The following is a 22,650-nucleotide window of genomic DNA, read 5'->3' on the forward strand; positions in this document are numbered from 1 at the left end:
TGGCATCATGGGATTGAGAATGTCTTCTCAACCAAAAGAGGGAAGAGAAATGAAACAAAATAAAGTTTCAGTGGCTAAGAGATTTGAAATAGAGTTGAGAGGTCATTTTGGAAGGTATTTTAATGCAATATATAATATTAATTCCTAGTATATTAGAATAGCTAGAAGGAAATACCTGAAACTGCTGAACCATATTACAGTCACCTTGATTCTTGAAGATTATTGTATAACTATACAGCTTTTACGGCGTGACCGTGTGATTGTGCAAACCTTGTGACTAGTACTCCCTTTATCCAGTGTATGGCCAGTGAGTAAAAAAATAAAGACAGAAAATAAATAGATAAGGGGTATGGGATGCTTTGGGTGTTCTTTTTTATTTTTATTTTTGTTTTGAAGTAATGAAAATGTTCTAAAATTGATTGTGGTGATGAATACACAACTATGTAATGATACTGTTAAACCTTTATTGTATACTTTGGATGATTATATGGTATGTGAATATATTTAAATAAAATTGCATTAAAATGGAAGATAAACATTAAAGAGAGAGAGAGAGAGAGAGAGAGCTGCTACCTCTGCCAGTCTGGAAGTTCACTTTCCCTTTAGTTTTAGCAGCATAGCATTTTGTGATCTGGAAACAAGAAGCTGACAACAGAATTCTTAACTCAAGGAAAACACCTTCGTATCTTTCACCTCTGGATCAGGAAACTGAAGCTAGATTTATCACCCCCAGTCTCGCCATGTCTGCTACAATCTACACAGAATGTATGCCTCAGGCACCACCCCTTTCCCTATTTAATTGAGTTCTGAAATCAAGTTTCACTCAAGTGCGTCTGAATGGCAGAACATAAATCACTGTGGAGTTTTAAGAGAGATTTAAAGCTCCAGGTAATAGCAGCTGTACTTGCTGTCTTTTTGTCTTCTCAGTTGTTTTAACTTGAGATCAGATAATTTGATCTGTACTACTTTTGCTCTTTGGCATTTTTGTAGGTTTTCATGGCCTAAATAGATGGCTGGTTTTTTTAAAAATTATTTTTAGAGCACTTGTAGGTTTACAGAAAAATCATGCAGGAAGTAGAGTTGCCTAATCATTGTAAAAAGACGGAAGCTGGGCGGGGTGGGAGGCCAGCCAGGGGTGCAGCCCAGGAGGCAGCTATGATGGCTAGATCGGGGTGGGAGGGGAGGGCGTTGGAGCTAGGAGGCAACGACAGCGCCTGGGGGGCAGGTGTGATGGAAAGGTCAGACAAGACCTTCGCCTCCTCACCAGGGAGTCAGAATGACTGAGTGCTTCCTGCCTCCCGCCAGCAGCAGGGTGGAGCTCAGCAGTGGTCTGAACCTAACTCCCAGCTCTGAAGTGAATGAAGTTCCCTGGGTTGGAGGGGACAGGGGAGCCCTCACCTCCCTGTGACAGCCTCTACGAGCCTCTAGACATAGTATCTGATGGTGAGAAAGACCACGGGAAGAAAAATGGAAAACTTAAGGAAGAGGGAAAAAGTACAGGAAATTTGTGCTGCCTTTCAGGATGATAACTCTGGAGATGACGTCGAAAGACCTTCCAAAATGAAAAGATACAAGGGAATCCATATCTTCAAGAAGCCCAGCTTTTCTAAAAAGAAGAATTTGTAAGTAAAAGAGAAACCCAAAGAAGGGAAACATAAAGAGAAGTCAAAAGCCTTGACAGAAGCTGGTGTTAAGCAATAGAAAAAAACAAAGGAAAAAAGGCCAATTCAGGAGCCAGAGGTTGAAGTTCTGAATCTCAAATCCATCTTTGGAATTCCTCTGGCTGGCACAGCGGAGGATACCATCAGGTATGACGGCATTTGGTTGCCAGCTGTTGTTCCAGAGCATACAGGTTATGTCTAGAAGTAGGGCATGAAGTGTGAAGGCATCTGTAGAGGTTCAGGAATTAAATCAAAGGTGAATGAGCTAAAAGCAACCTATGACAGCAAAGTGTCTCTAAGCCGAATATTGTAACCGGTTTGCTGAAGCGACACCTTCCAGAGAACACGCTCACCAAGGGCTGATGCCCAGGTTTGAAGAGGCTATGAGAGAAGCACCAAGGGTGAGAAGGTGCAGGAGATCCAGCGCCTACTGAAGGAGCCACCCAAGTGCAACCATTTCCTTGTCTGCTGGCTGATCAGCCACGTGGACCATGTCATCTTCAAGGAACTGGAAACGAAAATGAACATATAGAGCATTCCATAGTGCTCAGCTCCACCCTGCAGATCATCAGTCATGTCCTATAAATAATACATTTGCAAGAGCTCTTTGGAAATGTGGTTCTAAAGCAGGTGACAAAGCTTCTTCACTGGTCAAACATAGCTCCAATGCCTGCACTACCCGTGGCCCAGGAGAGCATCAACGAGGAGATCAGAAAACAGGTGTGTGAAAACTGGGCCAGTCCTCTGAGCCCAGAGGAACCAGCCTTCACCCTGGCCACATGGAGACTGAGTGCTGTTGTCATTATTAACTCCTGTGTATTGAGCACTTCCTGTGTCTGGAGCTGTGCTAGGCATGTTCTTCATGGCACAGTGAAGATTTCAATTTCGTACAAAATAAGTCAGAATATCTTGGTGGAAAGAGTGTTGATTTTGAAATCCAAAGATGTGGCTTTAAATTCTTGCTGGGTTCCTAATTAATGGAATGATGTTAGGCAAATTACTTCATCTCCTTCAGTCTTGGTGTCCTCATTTTAAAATGGATTCTCTAGTAGGATAGTTGAAATTACCATAAATGAAATACTGTATGAACACTGCTTGGCAGAATACCAGGCACATTGGCAATGGTCCAGAAATACTGGCAGCTGCTCCAGACAAGATTGCTGGCATCATCAGCTCTATTTTACAGATGAGGATGCTGAGATTTAGGGAGGTTAGCTTGCTGATGTTACCACAAGAAAAGGCTGTCCTAAATAGTCAGGCTCACCTGATCCCACATCAAACAACTCTCTTCGTCTTGGTGAGAAGGTGAGTTTATTACAGGTGCACATGTAAGGAACTGGAGGAAAAACTTTCAAAGCCAGTTTAGTGTGAGAAGGGTAGTTTGGGCTTTTATAACCCCAAACAAAGAAATGGCCAGGATCCAGAAGAAAACAGACAAGGAAAAAAAATAGAAGAGGAAAAACTTTTTGGTCAGCATGTTCTGTTATCTTGTAGATCCCTCTTGTTGTTGACTATTTGGGCTTTTGATCTTGTCCTTCAATATGAGGAAGGTGCTGATACTAGTTCATATGGATGTTTCATTCCTGCAAGCAGAACAAGGGAGGATTCCTGGGAACAAACAGTAAGATTTTTTTCTTACTGTTGAGATTAGACTTCGAACAAACTATTTCAACAAGAGCTTTTTATGCTTAAAATAACTCAAGGCTCCTTGGGTGAAGTGATTATACTTAACAGTTTTTTTTTGGTTTTCTTTTCAGCTACTGAAGACTATATTAAGCATTTTCCAGCTCAAGGACTATATTGAATGTTTTTTGTTTATCCAGCTATCACTGAGCTGTTGATTTGAGGATTTGAGTCTAGATCTCCTGCTTACAAATCTTGTGCTTCTCCAGTAGGCTGCTGTGACATAGAAGTAGTGCCATTTGGTTGTGGTGGTTTTTTGTTTGGGAGACCCTCCCTCCCCACTTAATAAGAATTTCAAGACTAAATAATAAATTTACTTACATCTGCTAAAAAAAAACAAAAAAAACTTACAGCATTCCCATATGCCCTCACACACAGTTTTCCCTACTATTAACATTTGACATTCAAGTAATACCTTTGTTACAATTAACATTATTTTAATAAATATATGGTTGATTTTATGAATGTTCCATGAGTATTAAAAAAGAAGGCATACTAATGTTCTAGAGCAGCTAGAAGGAAAAATCTGAGATGACGGTATGGTAGCCCATGACAAACTCTGGGATCTGTCCTATAACTAAGTAGTTGTTAAAGAGTGCTTTGAAATCTATTGCTTTTTTTCTTTCTTTGCTTTGTATGTATGTTATATTACACAATAAAAAAAGTTAAAAAAAAAAAAGCATAATCTGTGTTTTTCATGCAGTTCAATAAATGTCAATTAGATCTACCTTATAAACTATATCATTTAGTCTACTCTGCCATCTTGAAACACTAGCCCCCTCTTTTTGCCTTTCTCCAAGTAGTCTCCTCATTACTTGACACCTTAAAGGGCAAGAAGACAATTTGGTTGTCTATGATAACTACAGTTCCAAACTCTGCTAAAGGGATGAACATCTCTACTTTCCAAACTAAGAAACAGTCGTTGTAGAAATACTGAAAGGAAAGAGAAAGCAAACCAACCATAACCAGCCATTACCCCACATTCATTTGCACTGACCAGCCAGGCCAAGCACGCACTTGGATTTGCATATTTAAACAAAACCAAAACTTTCTCTCTCATTTTTTTTTTCCCCTTTCGATTCTGCCAAGGTTTCTATCAAGGACTTCTCTCAGATGATCTGTAATAAACCTAAGTAGTTTCTCAGTGCTGCCTACTTCCATGTCCAAGTTATTCTGGGATGTCCACTTTCTTGTATTTCCATGTCCTGGACAACCTTGTTTAGTGTCAGTAGACTTTGCTTGGTAACAGCCCTAATGCTTGTTGATTTTCCTTCAAATATGAGTAGGCTCTAAAATGTTTCTAGGCTCCGAATTATCCTGGTCACTAGACATTTACTTTTTGTTATGTTTATCAGCACAAGTTAATGTAAAATTGATGGTATCATTTAGAATTATCGCAGCCTATGTAAACAAAATCTAAAATCAGTGTTTTTAAAAATGGCTGATTGTTTTTATCACATCAAAAGAAGCCTGGGGCTTATAATACAGAATTATATCCCTAAGGGGACTTAGAGATACATAGAAGCTAGAGGTGGGTAAACGGTTAGCTAAATAGAAGTAAAAGTGGTTCTCTAGTGGGTTTATAAGTAATATTACAATATTGAAGGTGAACATGATTGAAAGGGGTTGTATAGACCTACATGTCCCACTGATTAACACTAGAAATATAAATAAGTTCTTGCAAACACTACTTCAAAGGTATGATTCATCTACAAAGAGTGTTTAAGTCCAGGGTACAGGAGTATTCTAGTTTGCTAGCTGCCGGAATGCAATATACCAGAAATGGGATGGCTTTTAAAAGGGGAATTTAATGAGTTGCTAGTTTACAGTTCTAAGGTCAAGAAAATGTCCCAATTAAAACAAATCTATAGAAATGTCCAATCACAGGCATCCAGGGAAAGATACCTTGGTTCAAGAAGGCCAATGAAGTTCACGGATTCTCTTTTGGCTGGAAGGGCACATGGCAAACACAGTCAGAGTTTCACTCTCATCTGGAAAGGCACATGGTGAACACGGTCAGGGTTCCTCTCTTATCTGGAAGGGCACATGGCAATCACAGCATCATATGCTAGTTTCTTCTCCTGGTTTCCTGTTTCATGAAGCACCCCAGGAGGCATTTTCCTTCTTCATCTCCAAAGGTTGCTGGCTGGCAGACTCTGCTTCTCTTGGCTGTGTCGTTCTGCTCTTCTCTTTGAATCGCTCTCATCCTCCAAAATGTTCTCTCTTTTATAGGACTCCAGAAACTTATCAAGACCCACCCAAATGGGTGGAGACATGTCGTCACCTAATCCAGTTTAACAACCACTCTTGACTAAATCACATCATCCAGGGAGATGATCTGATTACAGTTTCAAACATACAGTATTGAATAGGAATTATCCTGCCTTTACGGAATGAGATTTAGATTAAAACATGGCTTTTCTAGGGGACATACATCCTTTCAAACCAAAGGAGGAAAACTGCCATTGCATGCTATGGGCTATGTTTAACAGGAAACCATCAGCACTACCACAGCAACAGCAGAGGTAAATAATGGGGGAGGGACAAGAGTTAACTGTAGGTTTAAATTTCCAATTTGGTGAGGGTGCGTTTATTGGTTGTCTTTCTCTTGGGAATGATGAAATTATGTAAAATTGAGAGTGTTGATGGACTGTGGACTTTCGACACTATACACGATGCCTAATGAATGCAGGTGGCTGAAGGATGCACTGAATGAGAAGTAGATTGGCAAACGATGGTATATACATATGATCAAATACTGTGCTGTTACAAAAAGGGATGAAGTTGTGAGGGATGTAATGATGTGAATGAACCTGTGGGACATTTGGTGAGGCAAAATAAGCCAGAAACGGAAGAACAATTATTGTATGGTTTCCTTTAGAAAGTGTCCATAAGAAAACAGGAGCCTAGATTGTAAGCTTTTATAGCAGACACATTTAGTCTGGAGTAACAATTATCATTTCCGGATTTTGAAAGGCTGTTTTATATATGTTAAACCTGGTATTTAGAGATAAGAATGAAGCTGATCAGGTCAGTATTAAGGTAATTCAGAGTACAGGGTTAAGAAAGAAATTGTCTTTATTTTAGAACCTCACTTACTCTTTGAGACCAAAGGAAGAAAGGTTTATTTTGTCCAGAACCTTAATTTTCTGTAGCACATAATCTAACTCAGTCTGTCTATATAGCTCATTTGAACAACTGAACCACAGGGAGCCCAGAATAAGAATGAAGGCATTTAATCCTGTATGGTTTAATGTAATGTCTGGATACATCCTAGAGTATATTAAGCAGAAAATCAAAAAGTATTGGCAAAGTCCCTTGAGAGTTGGGAGAAAAAATATGGAACTATTAAATTTTATCACCATGGAAACCCCTGATACTGTGCCAAACATTAGGGACACCCAAATCAATAGGGCAAGCCCTTGATCTTGAGGCTTACTCTTGTGAAGCTTATGTATAGAGGAGATAAGCTTAGCCTACCTATAAGTATGCCTAAAAGTTACTTCTGGAGGATCTCTTTTGTTGCTCAGATGTGGCCTCACTCTCTTTAAGCCCAACTCTGCAAGTGAAATCATTGCCCTCCCTGCTATGTGGGACATGACATCCAGGGGTGAACGTCTTCCTGGCACTGTGGGATCAACAATTCTGTCCTGTCCAAAAGGGGGAAAAAGAAGTGTAACAAATAAGGCATCAGTGACTGAGAGAGTTCAAATAGAGTCAAGACGCTACTCTGACGCAAGCTTCAGTTAGACGTTGCTACTCATCATAACTTGTCAAATCCTAACCAAAACCATTCCAGCCAATCCTAAAGAACACCTAGGGTAATATATAGGATTTTACAAAGGTTCCATGCATCAGCATTACTTTTCAGAGACCTACAACCTCTAGATGAATCCCTGGACCAGATAAGTTCTGAATCCTAGAGGGCCCAGCCTCTCCAGAATATCAGATAGTTCCACCTCCCTACCCCGTATCATTGACAGCCCCTTGCAACATGAAAAAGTTAGAATGAGTATAGCCTAAATACCCCTAAAGAGTGTGCTAGAAAGATCAAAGGTGATCTTTCTAGAGAAAGCAGGACTTAACAAACGAATATGATTGCTGTATCATTAAATTGATATTTCTTTTAGTCTCCGGTATCTTAGAGCAGCTAGATGTAAAAACCTAAAATTGTGGTTTACACACCAAACTCTGAAATCTGTCCTACAACTATTGTTGTGCTATGCTTTGAAATTTATTGTTTTTTTTGTATATATTATTTTTCACACCAAAAAATTCAATTGTGATGATAAAAAATTATTTATTCCTTCTAGCCTCCTATGATCTGGAGCAGCTAGAAGAAAAAATCTGAGATGATGGTATTGTAGTCCATGACAAACTCTGGGATTTGTCCTGTAACTACTTGTTAAAGAGTGCTTTGAAAACTTGTTTTTTTTTCTTTCTTTGCTTTGTATATATGTCATATTATACAATTAAAAAAAAAAAAAGCCCAGGGGGAGGTAGTACAACTGCTCAAGTGAATATATGAAAACTTAAAATTTTCCAACATTACAGAAGTCCCAGGCATTCAGTGATGTTTTATTTCTCATTTTCTTGATTTATAGTTTTTAACTTCTGCATTTATGGGTCGGGATTTGATTTTAAATTAAAATTCTCAAGTACCTAATTAATTGAAAATATATTACGTGCCTATAAACTTGAAGTTTCTAAGAGAAATTCTAAGGGGATATACATGATATAAGAACTTAATTTCCTATCTAACTATTTAAAAAGACTCCAACTTTTTCTGATATTAAATTTTGAATGGTAAGTTCATGTCTATCAAATGGGTCAGAATTCTCAAGAAAAAGTGTTCGAGACTGAGTTGTAGTCATAAAACTAGGAACCTCATTGATGAGTTTTCATTTCCCCAAGGTTGATATGAAGAATGTAAACCTAGGACTACCAGTAAAAGAAGAAATAACATCCATTCAAATACAACTAGTTGTTCTCTTTATTTTCTGTTGGCCTCCATAGGAGTCGCTCTCCCTAGCAGTGCTTGAGGGTACCTGTTACATTATTACTTGCCATCAGTGTTTCGTTCAAGTTTTTGCCAGTCTGAACAGTTGAGAAATAGTTTCTTGTAGTAATCTTACTATAACTTCTCTCTCTTAATATACTTTTTTCTTTATGAGTAAAGGTATTTTTTCATATTTAATGACATCTTTGTTTTTCTTTGAACTTTCTGTTCACATCTTTTGTCCATTGGTATTTGTTTTTTTTCTTCCCAAATTTTAAGAGCTCTTTATCAATGAGGAGATTACTATCTCTGTGATATAAATTGCTAAATATTTTCTCACAGGCTTTTAATTTGTTTTGTGACTTTTGCCTTTTTTTCTCCATAGAAAAGTTCTTTTTATTTTTATATGGTCAAAATTCTCAATCTTCTAATATTTTCTTTAATGGGTTTGTAATAATTGTTAGATAAGCACTTCTCATTCCTATTTTACAAAGAAATGAATCGTTTTCTTGTGTGGTTTCACTCTTTACATTAGATATCTGAATTATCTGGTGTTCTTTCTGGTGTACAATGTGAGACATGGATCCAATGTGATATTTTTCCAAATGCCTATCTAGTTATTCCAAAACTTTTATTAAAAACTGCATTACTGTGAGCCCAGGCACTTTCCAAGACCCGGAATTATGTGGGCAGCACAGAATAGATGGAGCAAACACAAGAAGTGGGTGTGGATAGAGCCCAGGGCTTCAGGACAGACCGTGAAGGACTTCGGGTGTTTAGTGAGGGAATTGAGCTGTTGGAGATGGTGACTGTTGATGAGCTTGAAAGGTTTAGAAGGTGTTTAGATACCCCCCATTACTTCCTAATATTTTCTCCTTTTGGTTTCAAGGTCCCTGTATGTGAAACAGATGCCACAGTTCATGGAAAAGGTTATTTTCCTTGCAAAGATTAAGCCTGCTTAACACTGAGGACAGCCTGCTGCATGCCACGTGGACCAGAATCTCCTAGTTCAGTCAGTCCCCAGTGGTGGCTTCTCCTCGAGCAGGCAGTGCCTTGGCCACCACCCATCTGGCCGTGGCACCTCACCTTCTTAGGACACTGGCTTGCTCAATTGTACCCCAAAGCATCCTTCTCTGAGGACGGTCCATCGTGCCTTCCTCCTGGGCTGCTGACAGTAACCGTGTGTAGGGAGAGTCTTGTAGCATCTTTCCCTGTGTGGATTTTTGCAAATCTGATAGGTTCTTGTTTAAGTAATGATTTTGATTTGAGGATTATATTGATTTGGTACACATTGAGACTTAAAAAAAAAATCCAAAGACTGTAATGATGGTGTAAAGATTTTATCATATAATGAACCTAACTGCTGTAATTTTATGCCTTTCCATCATATGACCAACAGCTTCTAAATAAAACCAGATTTCTTGTCTTAAAAAAAATACAGTAGCTTTTTACTGGTGATTTTAGGTGCCACTTAACTTTTTACATACAATTGCTCTATTTTATCCTATTTGACTATTCATATATCCATAAATAGCTACTTTTAAAATTATAGGGGCTTTATAAAATGTTTTACCATCTTAGTTGAGAATTAACATCAAGGGATTGAGAGAACCTTCTCTACCAAAAGGGGGAAGAGTAAAATGAGACAAAGTGTCAATGGCTGAGAGATTCCAAACAGAGTTGAGAGGTTATCCTGGAGGTTATTCTTACTCATTAAGTAGATATCACCTTGTTGTTCAAGATGTAGTGGAGAGGCTGGAGGGAATTGCCTGAAAATGTAGAGCTGTGTTCCAGTAGCCATGTTTCTTGATGATGATTGAACAATAATACAGCTTTCACAATGAGACTCTGTGAATGTGAAAACCTTATGTCTGATGCTCGTTTTAGCTACTATATCAACAGAAGAGTAGAACATATATGGAATAAAAATAAATACTAGGGGGAACAAATGTTAAAATAAATTCAGTTTGAAATAGTGGTAAATGAAAGCGAGGGGTAAGGGGTATGGTACATATAGTTTTTTTTCCTCTATTATCATTTTATTTCTTTTCTGTTGTCTTTTATTTCTTTTTCTAAATCGATGCAAATGTACTAAGAAATGATGACTATGCAACTATGTGATGATATTAAGAATTACTGATTGTATATGTAGAATGGAATAATATCTAAATGTTTTGTTTGTTAATTTTTTTTTAATTAATAAAAAAAAGTTAAAAAAAATGTTTTACCATCTTATAGGGTTAGTTCCTCTACTTGTTCTTCTTTTCCAGGGTTTTCCTAACTTTCTCTGCCTGTTCATTCTTCCATAAGAACTTTACAATCAATAGTCTACTTTGTGGGAAAAAAAAATCTCGATATTTTTCTGGAATCACATCAAATTTATTTATTAACTTGGCGAACCCCCACATATTATGAGAGTTGTCCTATCCATAAACAAGGTGTGCCTTTACGTTTGTTCAAGTATAATTTAGCAGGTTTCAAAATGAAACATTTTCTCTTTTAAGTTTATTTCTAGGTTTTAAAAATCTTTTGACTGAATCCATAAATAAGATTTAACCTATCTTTTTTATCTTCCAGCTGGTTATTGTTTGAATATATAAAGGCAACTAATTTTAAAAAATATATTTTTATTGAGAAATCTATACACACATATAGTCCATCCACAGTATACAACCACTGGCTCACACATGGCTGTGCATTCATCACCATGATCATTTTTAGAATATTTGCATTGCTCCAGAAAAAGAAATAAAAAGAAAAAGCTCATACAAACCATACCCCTTACCCCTCCTTCTCATTGACCACAAGTATTTCAATCTACCCAATTATTTTTGCCCTTTATCCACTCCCCCGCCATTATTCATCTACTTATTCCCCCTCTTTTTTTCCTACTCATCTGCCCATCCCCTGGATAAAAGGAACATCAGACACAAGGTTTTCACAATCACATGATCACATTGTAATAGCTATATACAATTGTCTTCAAGAATCAAAACTACTGAAACATAGCTCAACAGTTTCAGGTACTTCCCTCTATCCACTCCAATGCACCATAAACTAAAAAGAGATATCTTAATAATTCATAAGAATAACCTTCAGGATAACCTCTCAACTCTGAAACCTGTCAGCCCCTGAGACTTTATTTTGTTTCATTTCTCTCTTCCCCTTTTTGGTCAAGAAGGCTTTCTCAATTTTCGGCTCATTCCAGGAGTCCTGCCCCATGTTGCCAGGAAATTCACACACCTGGGAGTCTGGTCCCATGTAGGACAATTGATTTTTATTGGTTAAATTGTATTGATACTTTAATCAATTCTCTCTTATTTTTGGTATTATTTCTAGAATGATTCTGTTAGGGTTTCCATTTATACTATCATATGATTTGCAAATGGAGTTTATTATCTTTTTCTTTTCAATTCTGATACTTAACATTTCAGACAGGAAGAAAGAAGAAGTGTGTCATAGTTTGTGTTCCCCTGAAATCAGACTGTGAGATATGGTCTTGGGTATAGAAGATTATTTGGGAGGTGATTACAGGTAACTCCTAAGGTTACCTGTTGTGTATACATAACCATGATCATTTTTAGGACACTTGCGTCACCCCAGAAAAAGAAATAAAAAGAAAAAACTCATACAAACCATACGCTTTACCCCTCCCTTTCATTGACCACTAGTATTTCCATCTACCCAACTTTCTCCTAACAAAGCCTTATCCTTTGACCCAGCAATTGTACTGAAGATCCACTTTCCCAAATAGGAAATACTTAAACACATTTCTAGCAACAGCAAAAGACTGGAAATCACCCAAACATCTACTGGTAGATGACTGGTTGAATAAATTCTAGTCTATCTAAACAATGGAGTATTGTGCATCTATAAAAAAAAGGTCAAGGTTTTTGTTATACATTTTCTGAGGATATTCGTGGTAGCAAGACTTCTCTAAACATACCTTCTCATACAGTTTTTATTTTACATGTATTATATATGTTTTACATTAAAAAAAATTAAATCAAGAAGAAAAACGAAGAAACATTGACATTGAACACAAATATAATATATATATAATTGATTCTATAACCACACAGAGAAAAATCTGATTTTAGTAAAGTTTTCAACACAATACCCGGACTGTATATCCTGCACCAAGGACAAAAAAAAATGCAAAATAGATGAAAATTGTGCTCAGTAGATTTACTGTTAGTGGGAATATTGGTACTGCAATTTAAGACTATGTGATTGTTGTGAGATAAAGCAAATAAGTAAATATGTTGATACTTTAAGGACCCAAGATTTCAGTGTAAAAGCAAAGAAGTTGAGGAAAGAAAAACCTGTGATGTTACATTAGAACTGGTACAGACTGTAAAAAATGAAACTATACAATAGCTTCGATCATTGAAAGGGCTTAGAAGACACAGGCGTTTATCTAATCTATGAAGTAAGGCCTGCCTTGGTTTTCTGTTTATGAGATTCTTAACTATTTGGAGGGGTTTTCCATCCTCAAAGATCATTTTTTTAAACAGTTTAAACATAGGCGCATCTTGTTTATTTTCCCCATAATCAACTCTAGTGTCTGGTCCAATGTTCTACCTTACAGAGACCACTCAATTCAAGTTGTTGATTGACTGATTTTCCTCTTGAGCTGCCAGAAAATCTTGACAAACAGTTACAGAGCTCAGATAGGACAGTATCAACAGGTATCCTTTCAGGCGAGAGATCACACAAATTACAGGAGTTAACCTTCTCAACACATCCAAACTACCTACCTACTTCCTCCTACTTCTGGGGGGGGGTTGGGGGAGGAGGAACATCTTGCTCCCAATCTAGCAACCAAACATCGTGTATAGCATTCTACCCTTGCTACACTCTTGGCCTTCCTTCCTCTGGTCAGGAAAAGTCTGTGTTCCTATCAAAGCCTGAAAGTTCCACTTGTGCCTTGGACAACTCCCTGTCTTGCCCTCATGAAGGCTTTGATTCCCTCCCTTTTCTGGAGCATCAAGTACCCCTCTCCACTGGATCATTCCCAACAGTAATGAACACCCGCAACTAGTTCCCAACTTGAAACACAACGCAGTACAACACAACACTACAACAAGAAAGATCCTCATTTGATCCCACCTCTTCCTCCAGCTACCATCTCATTTCTCTGATTACTAGGCACCACAATCTTCATCAAAAGAGTTGTCTCTATCACTACCTCCTCATCTCCATTCTCTGCAACCCACCCAGCAAGGCTTTGTCTTCACCGCCCACTGACTCTGCTCTTGTCAATATGGCCAACGGCCTCCCTATTGCTAAATCCAACCATCATTTCTCTGTTTTCATCTCACTCAACTTCTGGGCAGTGGATCACACAGTTGATCACTCCCTCCTTCTTGAAACACCTTCTTCTGTAGACTTCTGCTTTCCTCCTTTCTCACATACCTTTATTTTCTGTCTCCTCCTCCTGCTCTTATCTTCACCTATGCTGGAGGGTCCCAGGACTCAGCGCTCAGGCTTCAATTTACACTCTCCCTGCATGCTCTCATTCAGTCTTACTTTAAATTTCTTCTATATAAGGGTGAAGGACAAATTCACACCTTTAGCCCCAACCTCTCTCCTGGGCTCCAAAAGTAATTATCCAGCTGCCTGTTTAACATCTCTACCTTGTTGGTCTCTGGAGTCAGGCCAGGGAGGTTTGTATCCCAGCCCCTACCTGTGTGATCTGTGTTTCTTCATCTAACCTGTGAAATAGAGATGCTAATAGTACCTATCTCATAAGATTATTGTAAGGATTAAATGGGAAAGTGTACAAAAAGCACTTAGAATAGAGCTGGAACAAAGTAAATGTTCCACAAACACCTTTTATTTGTGCACTTGTTTAAATTCCCTACTAGAAGCCATGAGAGAAGGAACCTGTGTGTGTCTAATGCCACAATTCCCAAGGCCTGGAACAGCGCCTGAAAGACAGTAGGCGCGCACTATTAATTGAATGAATGAATCGATTTTCTCAAAGGGGGAAAAGGCTGCACCCAAAAACTAGCTCAAGTGCTCCAGGTTGCCCAGGAGGCATCTTCCATTTTTTTTTGCCAGCTTCCCAACACAGTATTTTAGGAGTCTCTCTTATTCACAAGGTCCTGGGAGTGGTAACTAGCATTTCTGCGTCTGGTATCTGGTAGTATGGGACATGCTCTTTTCCTTTTTCCTTTGAAAATGTGAAATGTAGTTTACTGTTCAAGTATATCAAGGAACCTAAAAAGAAGTTCTACCATGTTAAGAATATATATATATATACTGCCTATGACACGACTAAAATTTAAGGAAAACACTGCAAGACAATGAGTTACGGAGGGCTGGCGGCGGGAAATGGGTCTTGCGGAATAATAACACTAAAACCTACCAGGGAAAAAGCAGACGCCCACCCCCCGCCCGCCCCCAAACCCGACCCCGCCCACCCCGGATCGCGGCCCCGCCCCGCCCCGCCCCACCTCCCGCGCGAGTTCGCGGCGCCGGGAACCCTCCGCGAGGCCGGGCGCTGTCTGCGGTTGGAACCCCAGGCGCGGGCGGCCGGCGTGGGCCGAGCGGATCACCGAGGAAAGATGGCCGCCCTGACGACAGTGGTAGTGGCCGCGGCGGCCACCGCGGTGGCCGGGGCTGTGGCGGGAGCAGGGGCGGCCACCGGGACGGGCGTGAGAAGAGCGCCCGCGCCGCAACAGGTAAATCGAGAAAAGGGCCGAGGGCAGCCGCGGTGGCGGGCGTGGGCCCGAGTGGGCGCAGGACCGAGAGCGGGGCGAGGCCCCCACCCCTCCCTGGGCGGGCGTCCCCGCAGCCCCTCCAGCGCGGAGCTCCCCCGCCTCTGCTCCGGGCCTGGCGCACGCCGGGCTGTGCGCTTTGTTGGCTTGGGCGTTTAACAGCTTTTAAAGGAACACCTCCATGTGGTGGAAAGAGGTTTTGGAGCCGAGGAAGACCTGGAGAAAACAGTTGTCCCCACCCCACCCCCCACCCCGACGACTCAATTTCTTCTTTTAAAATTGGAGCTAATAATATACACCTTCCCGAGTCATGGCATGAGAGATGTTTGGAAAGCTCCTGGCATCGCGCTTGGTTGGAGAGAAATTCGGTGCCCATTTATTAGTGGCTGTTCTAGTATTGTAGCAGGTGCTGGGAACACAATGAGTAATAAAATATGGATGGTCTGAGGCTGAGGTGTTTCCAAAGAGTAGTTTAGGACTGACCCCTTTCTTCTCTGCAAAGACCAGAGGGACCCTCAGGAAAAACTGTTGAATCCCATCACTCTGGGCAAGACTCATCTCGTCTTGTCACAGCCTACAACCAAAGCACTGGCAGTTCCGGTCTGTTCTACCATCAGAATAAATCCAGAACCCCCAAATTTCATTTCACTCCTGGCTGAAATAATTTTTTAATTGGTTTCTGTCCTTCCACTCTTACTTCCCTAGAGTCTATTCTCAACAGCCAAAAGTGATTCTATCTAGTAGTGACACTCTTCTGCTCAGAACCCTCCAAGGGAGTCTTACCTCACTCAGAGTAAAAGCCGAGGTCCACCATGGCCTTCAGAGTCCGCTGAGCTGCCCCCATCATGTCCCTGACACCTCACCTCCAGTCCTCTGCTATGGCTCTGCTGCAGCCCTGTGGACCTCCTTTCTTCAGGAGCTTTGCTGTTGCTACCCTTGGCTTGGAATGCTCTTCCCCAGTGGCCCCATATCTTGCTCCGTCACCACCTTTGTTGGATGAGCTCTTCATTCACATGCTGTCAGCTCATTCAGACTTTCCACTATCTCTCTAAACTGAATCCCTCTACCCAATATACCTTGTCCCCATTTCTGGTTTAAATTTTTTTATAGCACTTTTTACCAGATGGTATGTTAAATATTTTACTTATCGATATTTTTTATTGTCTTTCTATCCCCCCCTGAGAATGTATGCTCTGTGAGGGCAGAAATTATTGCAAGTTTTGTTTGCTATTATTTTTCCTAGCAGCTGTATCTGGTTAGTGCATGGAACATAGTAGGTCTTCACTAAATACTTGTGGATCAGTCTAAACTTGAAGGAAAGCTTTTGGGAGCTGAGGATGAGTTCCATCTTATTTCTCCTACGAGGAAATACAGTGTCTGTACTTGTGAATAGCCCAGGAAATTCTACTTTGGCCAAATTTTCTCACACAGTCTCTTTAATTCCGTTTATTGTTCTTATTCTTGCCCAAGTAGCTCCAGAAAAAAAATTAAAATATATAAAATACAAAATATCTTTCAAATATTAAACAGTATTTTTAAAATCTTATGACTTCGGTGGTTTAGCCATCTTCCTGAATCCCTCTGTGAAACCTTTCTGGCTTAACCGTGTTCAAAGTTAACTTGTTCTCTAAATTCTTCTAGCCATGATTTGCCTCCTGGTTTACATTTCTTACAAGTTGTCAAATATTTGAATTGCTGCAAATATCTATCACTCCACCATGGTGATTTTTAGAGATGGTTCTTCCCTTCCCAGGGAACAGGATCGCTTGAATTTTCCAAACATAATATCAGTGGTTTTCAACAGGAGTGAATTTTGCGTCCCAGTGGACATTCAGCATTGTCTTGAGACATTTTTGGTCATCACAGCTGGAGAGGGTGAGGGGTATAGTGGTACTGGCATCTAGAGGGTAAAAGTCAGGGATGCTGAAAAACAATGCAGAGGAGAGTCCACCACAACAAATAATTACTTGGCTAAAAATGTCAGTAGTGCTAAGGTTGAGAAACACTCATTATTTCCTCTCTCCTCTTTAGAGAAGGCAGGGCCTCATGTTGAGACTCACAGAAGTAAATGGGGAGTAATTCCTCAGTTGTGTTTGGGCTTTAAAAAGAGAATTGGAATAACTTCTGTACCATATTTTGAGATTCCTTGTGAGTTTCTATGTCATCCATCTTTGTACTATCCCCAACATATCATACATAAACACACATACATATAAATTCTTATGCTCTAACACTGAACTTGAATATTTGTCATATGGTAAAATAAATGAATAGTCCTTCTAACTCTGACAATGAAATCAAAGAATGTCTTTTTTTTTTAATGCAGTTTTAGTGAGGTGTATTCATACACCATACAAACCATCTGACATGAACAATCACTGGTTCACTGTATCATCACATAATTGTGCATACAATCTCATAACCAATTTTAGAACATGATCTACAAAAGAAATAAAAATTAAAAAGAAAACCATATTCCTCCCATAACCTTTATCCCCCATTATTATTGGCCCATGTTATTGGTGTAGTCCGTTCGTTACTGTGGCTAAAAGAGTATTAAAATATTACTATTAACTATAGTCCATAGTTTGCAATGGATATGTTTTTACTGTGAACTCCTCTATTATAAACTCCTTGTAATAGTGTCATATGTTGTTATAGTTCATGAAAGAACTTTTTAATAATTGTGCAGTTAAATCACAAGCAATGTCCGCCACAAGATTCCCTGGGTTATATATTCCCATGTTTTAACATCCAGCTTTCCTTCTGGTGAATACATGACCCTAAACTTCCCCTTTTCATCACGCTCACATACCATTCAACACTGTTAATTATTCTCAAAATAATGTGCTACCATCACCTCTGTCCATTTGCAAACTTTTAAGTTCAATGTAGTTAAACACTCTGCGCATATTAAACAACGGCTCTCCATTTTTTAGCCTCATTCTATATCCTGGTACCTGTATTCTGTATTTTATTTATGAGTTTATATATTATAATTAGTTTATATCATTGAGATCATACAATATCTGTCCTTTTGTGTCTGATTTATTTCACTTAACATAATTTCTTCAAAGTTCATCCATGTTGTCCTGTGCTTCAGGACTTCAGTCCTTCTCACTGCTGAATAATATTCCATCATATGAATATACCACATTTTGTTTATCCATGGGTCTGTTGATGGGCACTTGGATTGTTTTCATTTTTGGCAATTGTGAAAAGTGCCACTATGCACAGAGGTGTGCAGATGTCTGTTCGTGTCCCTGCTTCAGAATCCAAGTAGCGGGATTGCTGGGTTGTAAGGCAATTTAGGTTCCTGAGGAACCGTCAAAGCATCTTTCACAGTGGTTGTACCCTTTTCCGTTTCCACCAGCAGTGGAAGAGTGTTCCTATGTCTCCACATCCTTTCCAACACTTCTAGTTTCCTGTTTGTTTAATAGTGGCCATTCTAAGAGGTCTGAAATGATATCTCATTTTATGTTTTTTTTTTTTTTTTGTATGCTGCATGGTGGGGGTCACATTTCATTCTTTTTCCATGTGGATATCCCGTTATTGCAGCACCATTTGTTGAATTTTTGTTTGGTTGGTTTTTGTTTTGGGAAAGTGCATGGGCCAGAAATTGAACCTGGGTCTCCTGCATGGCAGGTGAGAATTCTAACACTGAACTACCCTTGTACCTCCTCATTATGTTTTTTAATGCAATTTTATTTATATATATTCACATACCATGTAATCATCTAAAGTGTACGGTCATTGGTTCACAGTATTGTTATAGAGCTGTGCATTCATCATCATCATCAACTTTTTTTGCTTTCTTAAAAAAATGATGTATATACAGAAAAGCAGTAAATTTGAAAGCACACAGCAACAATTAGTTGTAGAACAGATTTCAGAGTTTGGTATTCCACAGTTTTAGGGTTTTACTACTAGCTGTTCCAAGACACTAGAGACTAAAAGAAATATCTATATAATGATTCAGCTACCATACTCATTTGTTGACTCGACCTTCTCTGTAGAACTTTACCACTTCAATATGGTAGTATTACTTATAGTAATATACCTCTGATGAACTACCTTCATTCCTATCAATTCCCTTGCATTAAGTTCAACCTCATTAGCTAACCATTCACCCATCACCCATCTGTCTCTAGGTCCCCTATATTCTGTATTATAAGCCTCTGATTTTACCTTTCCCATGGTCATAAAGTTGGAATCATACAGTGTCTGTCCTTTTGTGTCTGGCTTATTTCACTTAGCATTATGTTCTCAAGGCTCATCCATCTTGTTGTGTGATTCAGGATGTAATTTTGTCTTACTACTGCATAATAATCCATCATATGTTACTACATTTTGTTAATCCACTCACCTGTTGATGGGCACTTGGATTGTTTCCATCTTTTGGTGACTGAATAATGCTGCTGTGAACATTGGTGTGCAGATGTCTGTGTCATTGTTTTTAGTTCTTCTGGGTATTTACCGAATAGTGATATTGCTGGGTCATAGGGCAACTCAATATTTAGTTTCCTAAGTAATCACCAAACTGTCTTCCATAGCGGCTTTACCATTATACATTCCCACCAGCAGTACATAAGTGTCCAGTTTCTCCACATCCACTCCAACATTTGTAGTTTCCTGTTTGTTTAATAGCAGCCATTCTTATAGGTGTGAGGTGGTATCTCATTATAGTCTTGATCTGCATTTCCCTTATAGCTAATGAAAATGAGCATCTCTTCATGTGCTTTTGAGCCATCTGTTATTTGCTCTTCAGAAAAATGTCTATTCATATCTTAGCCCATTTTATAATTGGGTTGTTCATTTGTTGTTGAGTTGTATGATTTCTTTATGTATACAGGATATCAAACTTTTATCCAATATTTGATTTCCAAATATTTTCTCCCATTGAGTTGGCTGCCTCTTCACCTTTTTCACAAAGTCTTTTGAGGTGTGGAAGTATTTGATTTTGAGGAATTCCCGTTTATCTTTTTTGTTGTTATTGTTGCCTGTGCTTTGGGTGGAAAGTTTAGGAAGCTACCTCCAATTACTAGGTCTTGAAGATATTTTCCTACATTTTTTTCTAGGAGTCTTATGGTACAAGTTTTATAGTTAGGTGTTTGATCCACTTTGAGTTAATTTTTTGTATAGGGTATAAGGTAAGGGCCTTCTTTTATTCTTTTGGCTATTGATGTCCAGTTCTCCCATGCCCATTTATTGAAAAAAATATTTTGTCCCAGTTAAGTGGATTTGGGGAACTTGTCAAAGATCAGTTGGCCATAGATGCTGTGGTTTATTTCTGTACTCTATTTGATTACATTAGTTTACACTTCTATCTTTGTGCCAGTACTATGCTGTTTGACTACTGTGGCTTTATAATTAAAATGTTAATCCTCTTATTTCATTCTTCTTTTTAAAGATATTTTAGCTATCTGGATCTCTTCCCCTTCTGGATGAATTTGGTAACTATCTTTTCAGTCTTCAAAGTAGGTTTTTGGAATTCTTATTGATACTGTGTTGAATCTGTAGCTCAGTTTGGACAGAATTGACATGTTAACTACATTTAACCTTCCTGTCCATGAGCAGGGAATCTTTCCACCTCTTTAGATCTTTGATTTCTTTTAGCAGTGTTGTGTAGGTTTCTGTGTACAGGTCCTTTACATCTCTAGTTAAGTTCATTCCTAGATACTTGATTCTTTAGTAGCTATTATGGATGGATTTTTTCCTTACTTGACTCCTCAGGTCATTACTTGTGTATAGAAACATAACTGATTTTTGCACATTAATTTTGTATCTCACCCACCTTACTGAATTTGTTTTTTAGTTCAAGTAACTTTGTTGTAAATTCTCAGGATTTTCTAAGTGTAGTGTCATGTCATCTGCAAATAATTTGTTTTACTTCTTCCTTTCCAGTTTGCATGCCTTTTATTTCTTTTTCCTGCCTGATTGCTCTAGCTAGAAGTTCTGGTACAGTGTTGAGTAATAGTGGTGACAGTGGGCATCCTTGTCTTACTTCCAATCTCAGGTGGAAGGCTTTTCAGTCTCTCACCATTGATGATGGCTGTGGATTTTTCGTATATGCCCTTTATTGTAAGGATTTTGATTCCTACCTTTTGAAATGATTTTTTTAATCAGAAAAGGATGTTGAATTTTGTTGAATGCTTTTTCAGCATCAATCAAGATGATCATGCAATTTTTCCCTTTCAGTTTGTTAATCTGCTGTATTACATTAATTGATTTTCTTGTGTTGAACCACCCTTGCATTGTGGTGTATAATTCTTTTAATGTATTGTTGGATTCAATTTGCTAGTATTTTGTTGAGAATTTTTACATCCATTTTCATTAGGGAGATGAGCCTGTAGTTTTCCTTCCCTATAGCATCAATACCTGGTTTTGATATTAGAGTAATATAAGCTTCATAAAATGAGTTAGGTAGTGTTCCTTTTGCCTTAGTTTTTTTTTTTTTTTTTTTTAATTTTAACAGGATTGGTGTTAGTTCTTCTGGAATGTTTGGTAAAATTCCCCTTGGAAGCCATCTGGCCCTAGGCTTTTCTTTGTAGGAAGATTTTTGATGACTGATTAATCTCTTTATTTGTGATTGGTTTATTGAGATCTTCGATTTCTTCTTGAGTCAGTGTAGCTTATTCATGTGTTTCTAGGAATTTATCCATTTCATCTAAGTTGTCATGTTTGTTGGGGTACAGTTATTTGTATATCCTCTTATAATTTTTATTTCTTCAAGGTAACGACACCCCTCTCATTTCTGATTTTGTTTATTTGCATCCTCTTTTTTTCTTTATCAGCCTTTCTAGGAGTCTATCAGTTTTATTGATTTACTAAAAGAACTATCTTTTGGTTTTATTGATTCTTTCTATTTTTCTTTTGTTCTCCCATTCATTTAACTCAGTTTTAATCTTTGTTATATCACTTCTCCTATTTGCTTTCTTGTTAATTTGCTGTTCTTTCTCTAGTTCTTCCAGGTGTGCAGTTAAGTCCTCTATTTTTTATCTTTCTTCTGTTTTTTAATATAGGCATTTAGAGCAATAAATTTCCCCCTCAACACTGCCTTTGCCTTATCCCCTAAGTTCTGATATGCCATGTTCTCATTTTCACTCATCTCCGGATAGTTACCAATTTCTTTAGCATTTCTTCTTTGACCAACTTCTTATTTAATCTCCATATATTTGTGAAAGTTCTAGTTCTTTGTTGATTTCTTTATTGATTCTCTGTTTGGTTGTTCTGTGTATAGAGGAGAGTGGTGTATTGATGTCTCCTAATATTATTGTTGAAACTTCTATTACTCCTTTCAGTTTAGCCAATTCTGCCTCATGTTCTTTAGAGCTCCTTGATTGGGAGCAAAAACATTTATGATCGGTATTTCTTCTTGGTGAATTGTCCTTTTTATTAATATGTAATGTCCTTCTTTGTCTCTTTTGATGTCTTTACATTTGAAGTGTATCTTATCTGATAATAGTATAGCTAGCATTCCTGGTTTGTTTTGGTTACAGCTTGCAAGAACATCTTTTTCCATCCTTTCACTTTCAATCTATTTGTATCCTTGGGTCTAAAATAAGTTTCTTGTAAGCTGCAT

The 22,650-nt window shown here is 38.5% G+C and overlaps 1 protein-coding gene and 1 pseudogene across 1 annotated transcript in view; both read left to right on the forward strand.

Moving 5' to 3' along the window:
* The first annotated feature begins 1,276 nt into the window (after positions 1-1,276).
* On the forward strand, positions 1,277-2,639 carry LOC143665157 (ralA-binding protein 1 pseudogene; annotated as a pseudogene).
* Positions 2,640-14,811: 12,172 nt separating this feature from the next.
* Positions 14,812-22,650, forward strand: part of CCDC112 (coiled-coil domain containing 112) — a 56,079-nt gene continuing 48,240 nt past the window's right edge. Inside the window, exon 1 of the mRNA XM_077138917.1 lies at positions 14,812-15,032. Within this exon, the coding sequence (XP_076995032.1) occupies positions 14,916-15,032 (117 nt within the window). The 5' untranslated portion in view covers positions 14,812-14,915. The remainder of the gene's footprint in view (positions 15,033-22,650) is intronic.

The sequence above is a fragment of the Tamandua tetradactyla genome, chromosome 21 (assembly GCF_023851605.1).
Source record: "Tamandua tetradactyla isolate mTamTet1 chromosome 21, mTamTet1.pri, whole genome shotgun sequence".
NCBI lineage: Eukaryota > Metazoa > Chordata > Mammalia > Pilosa > Myrmecophagidae > Tamandua > Tamandua tetradactyla.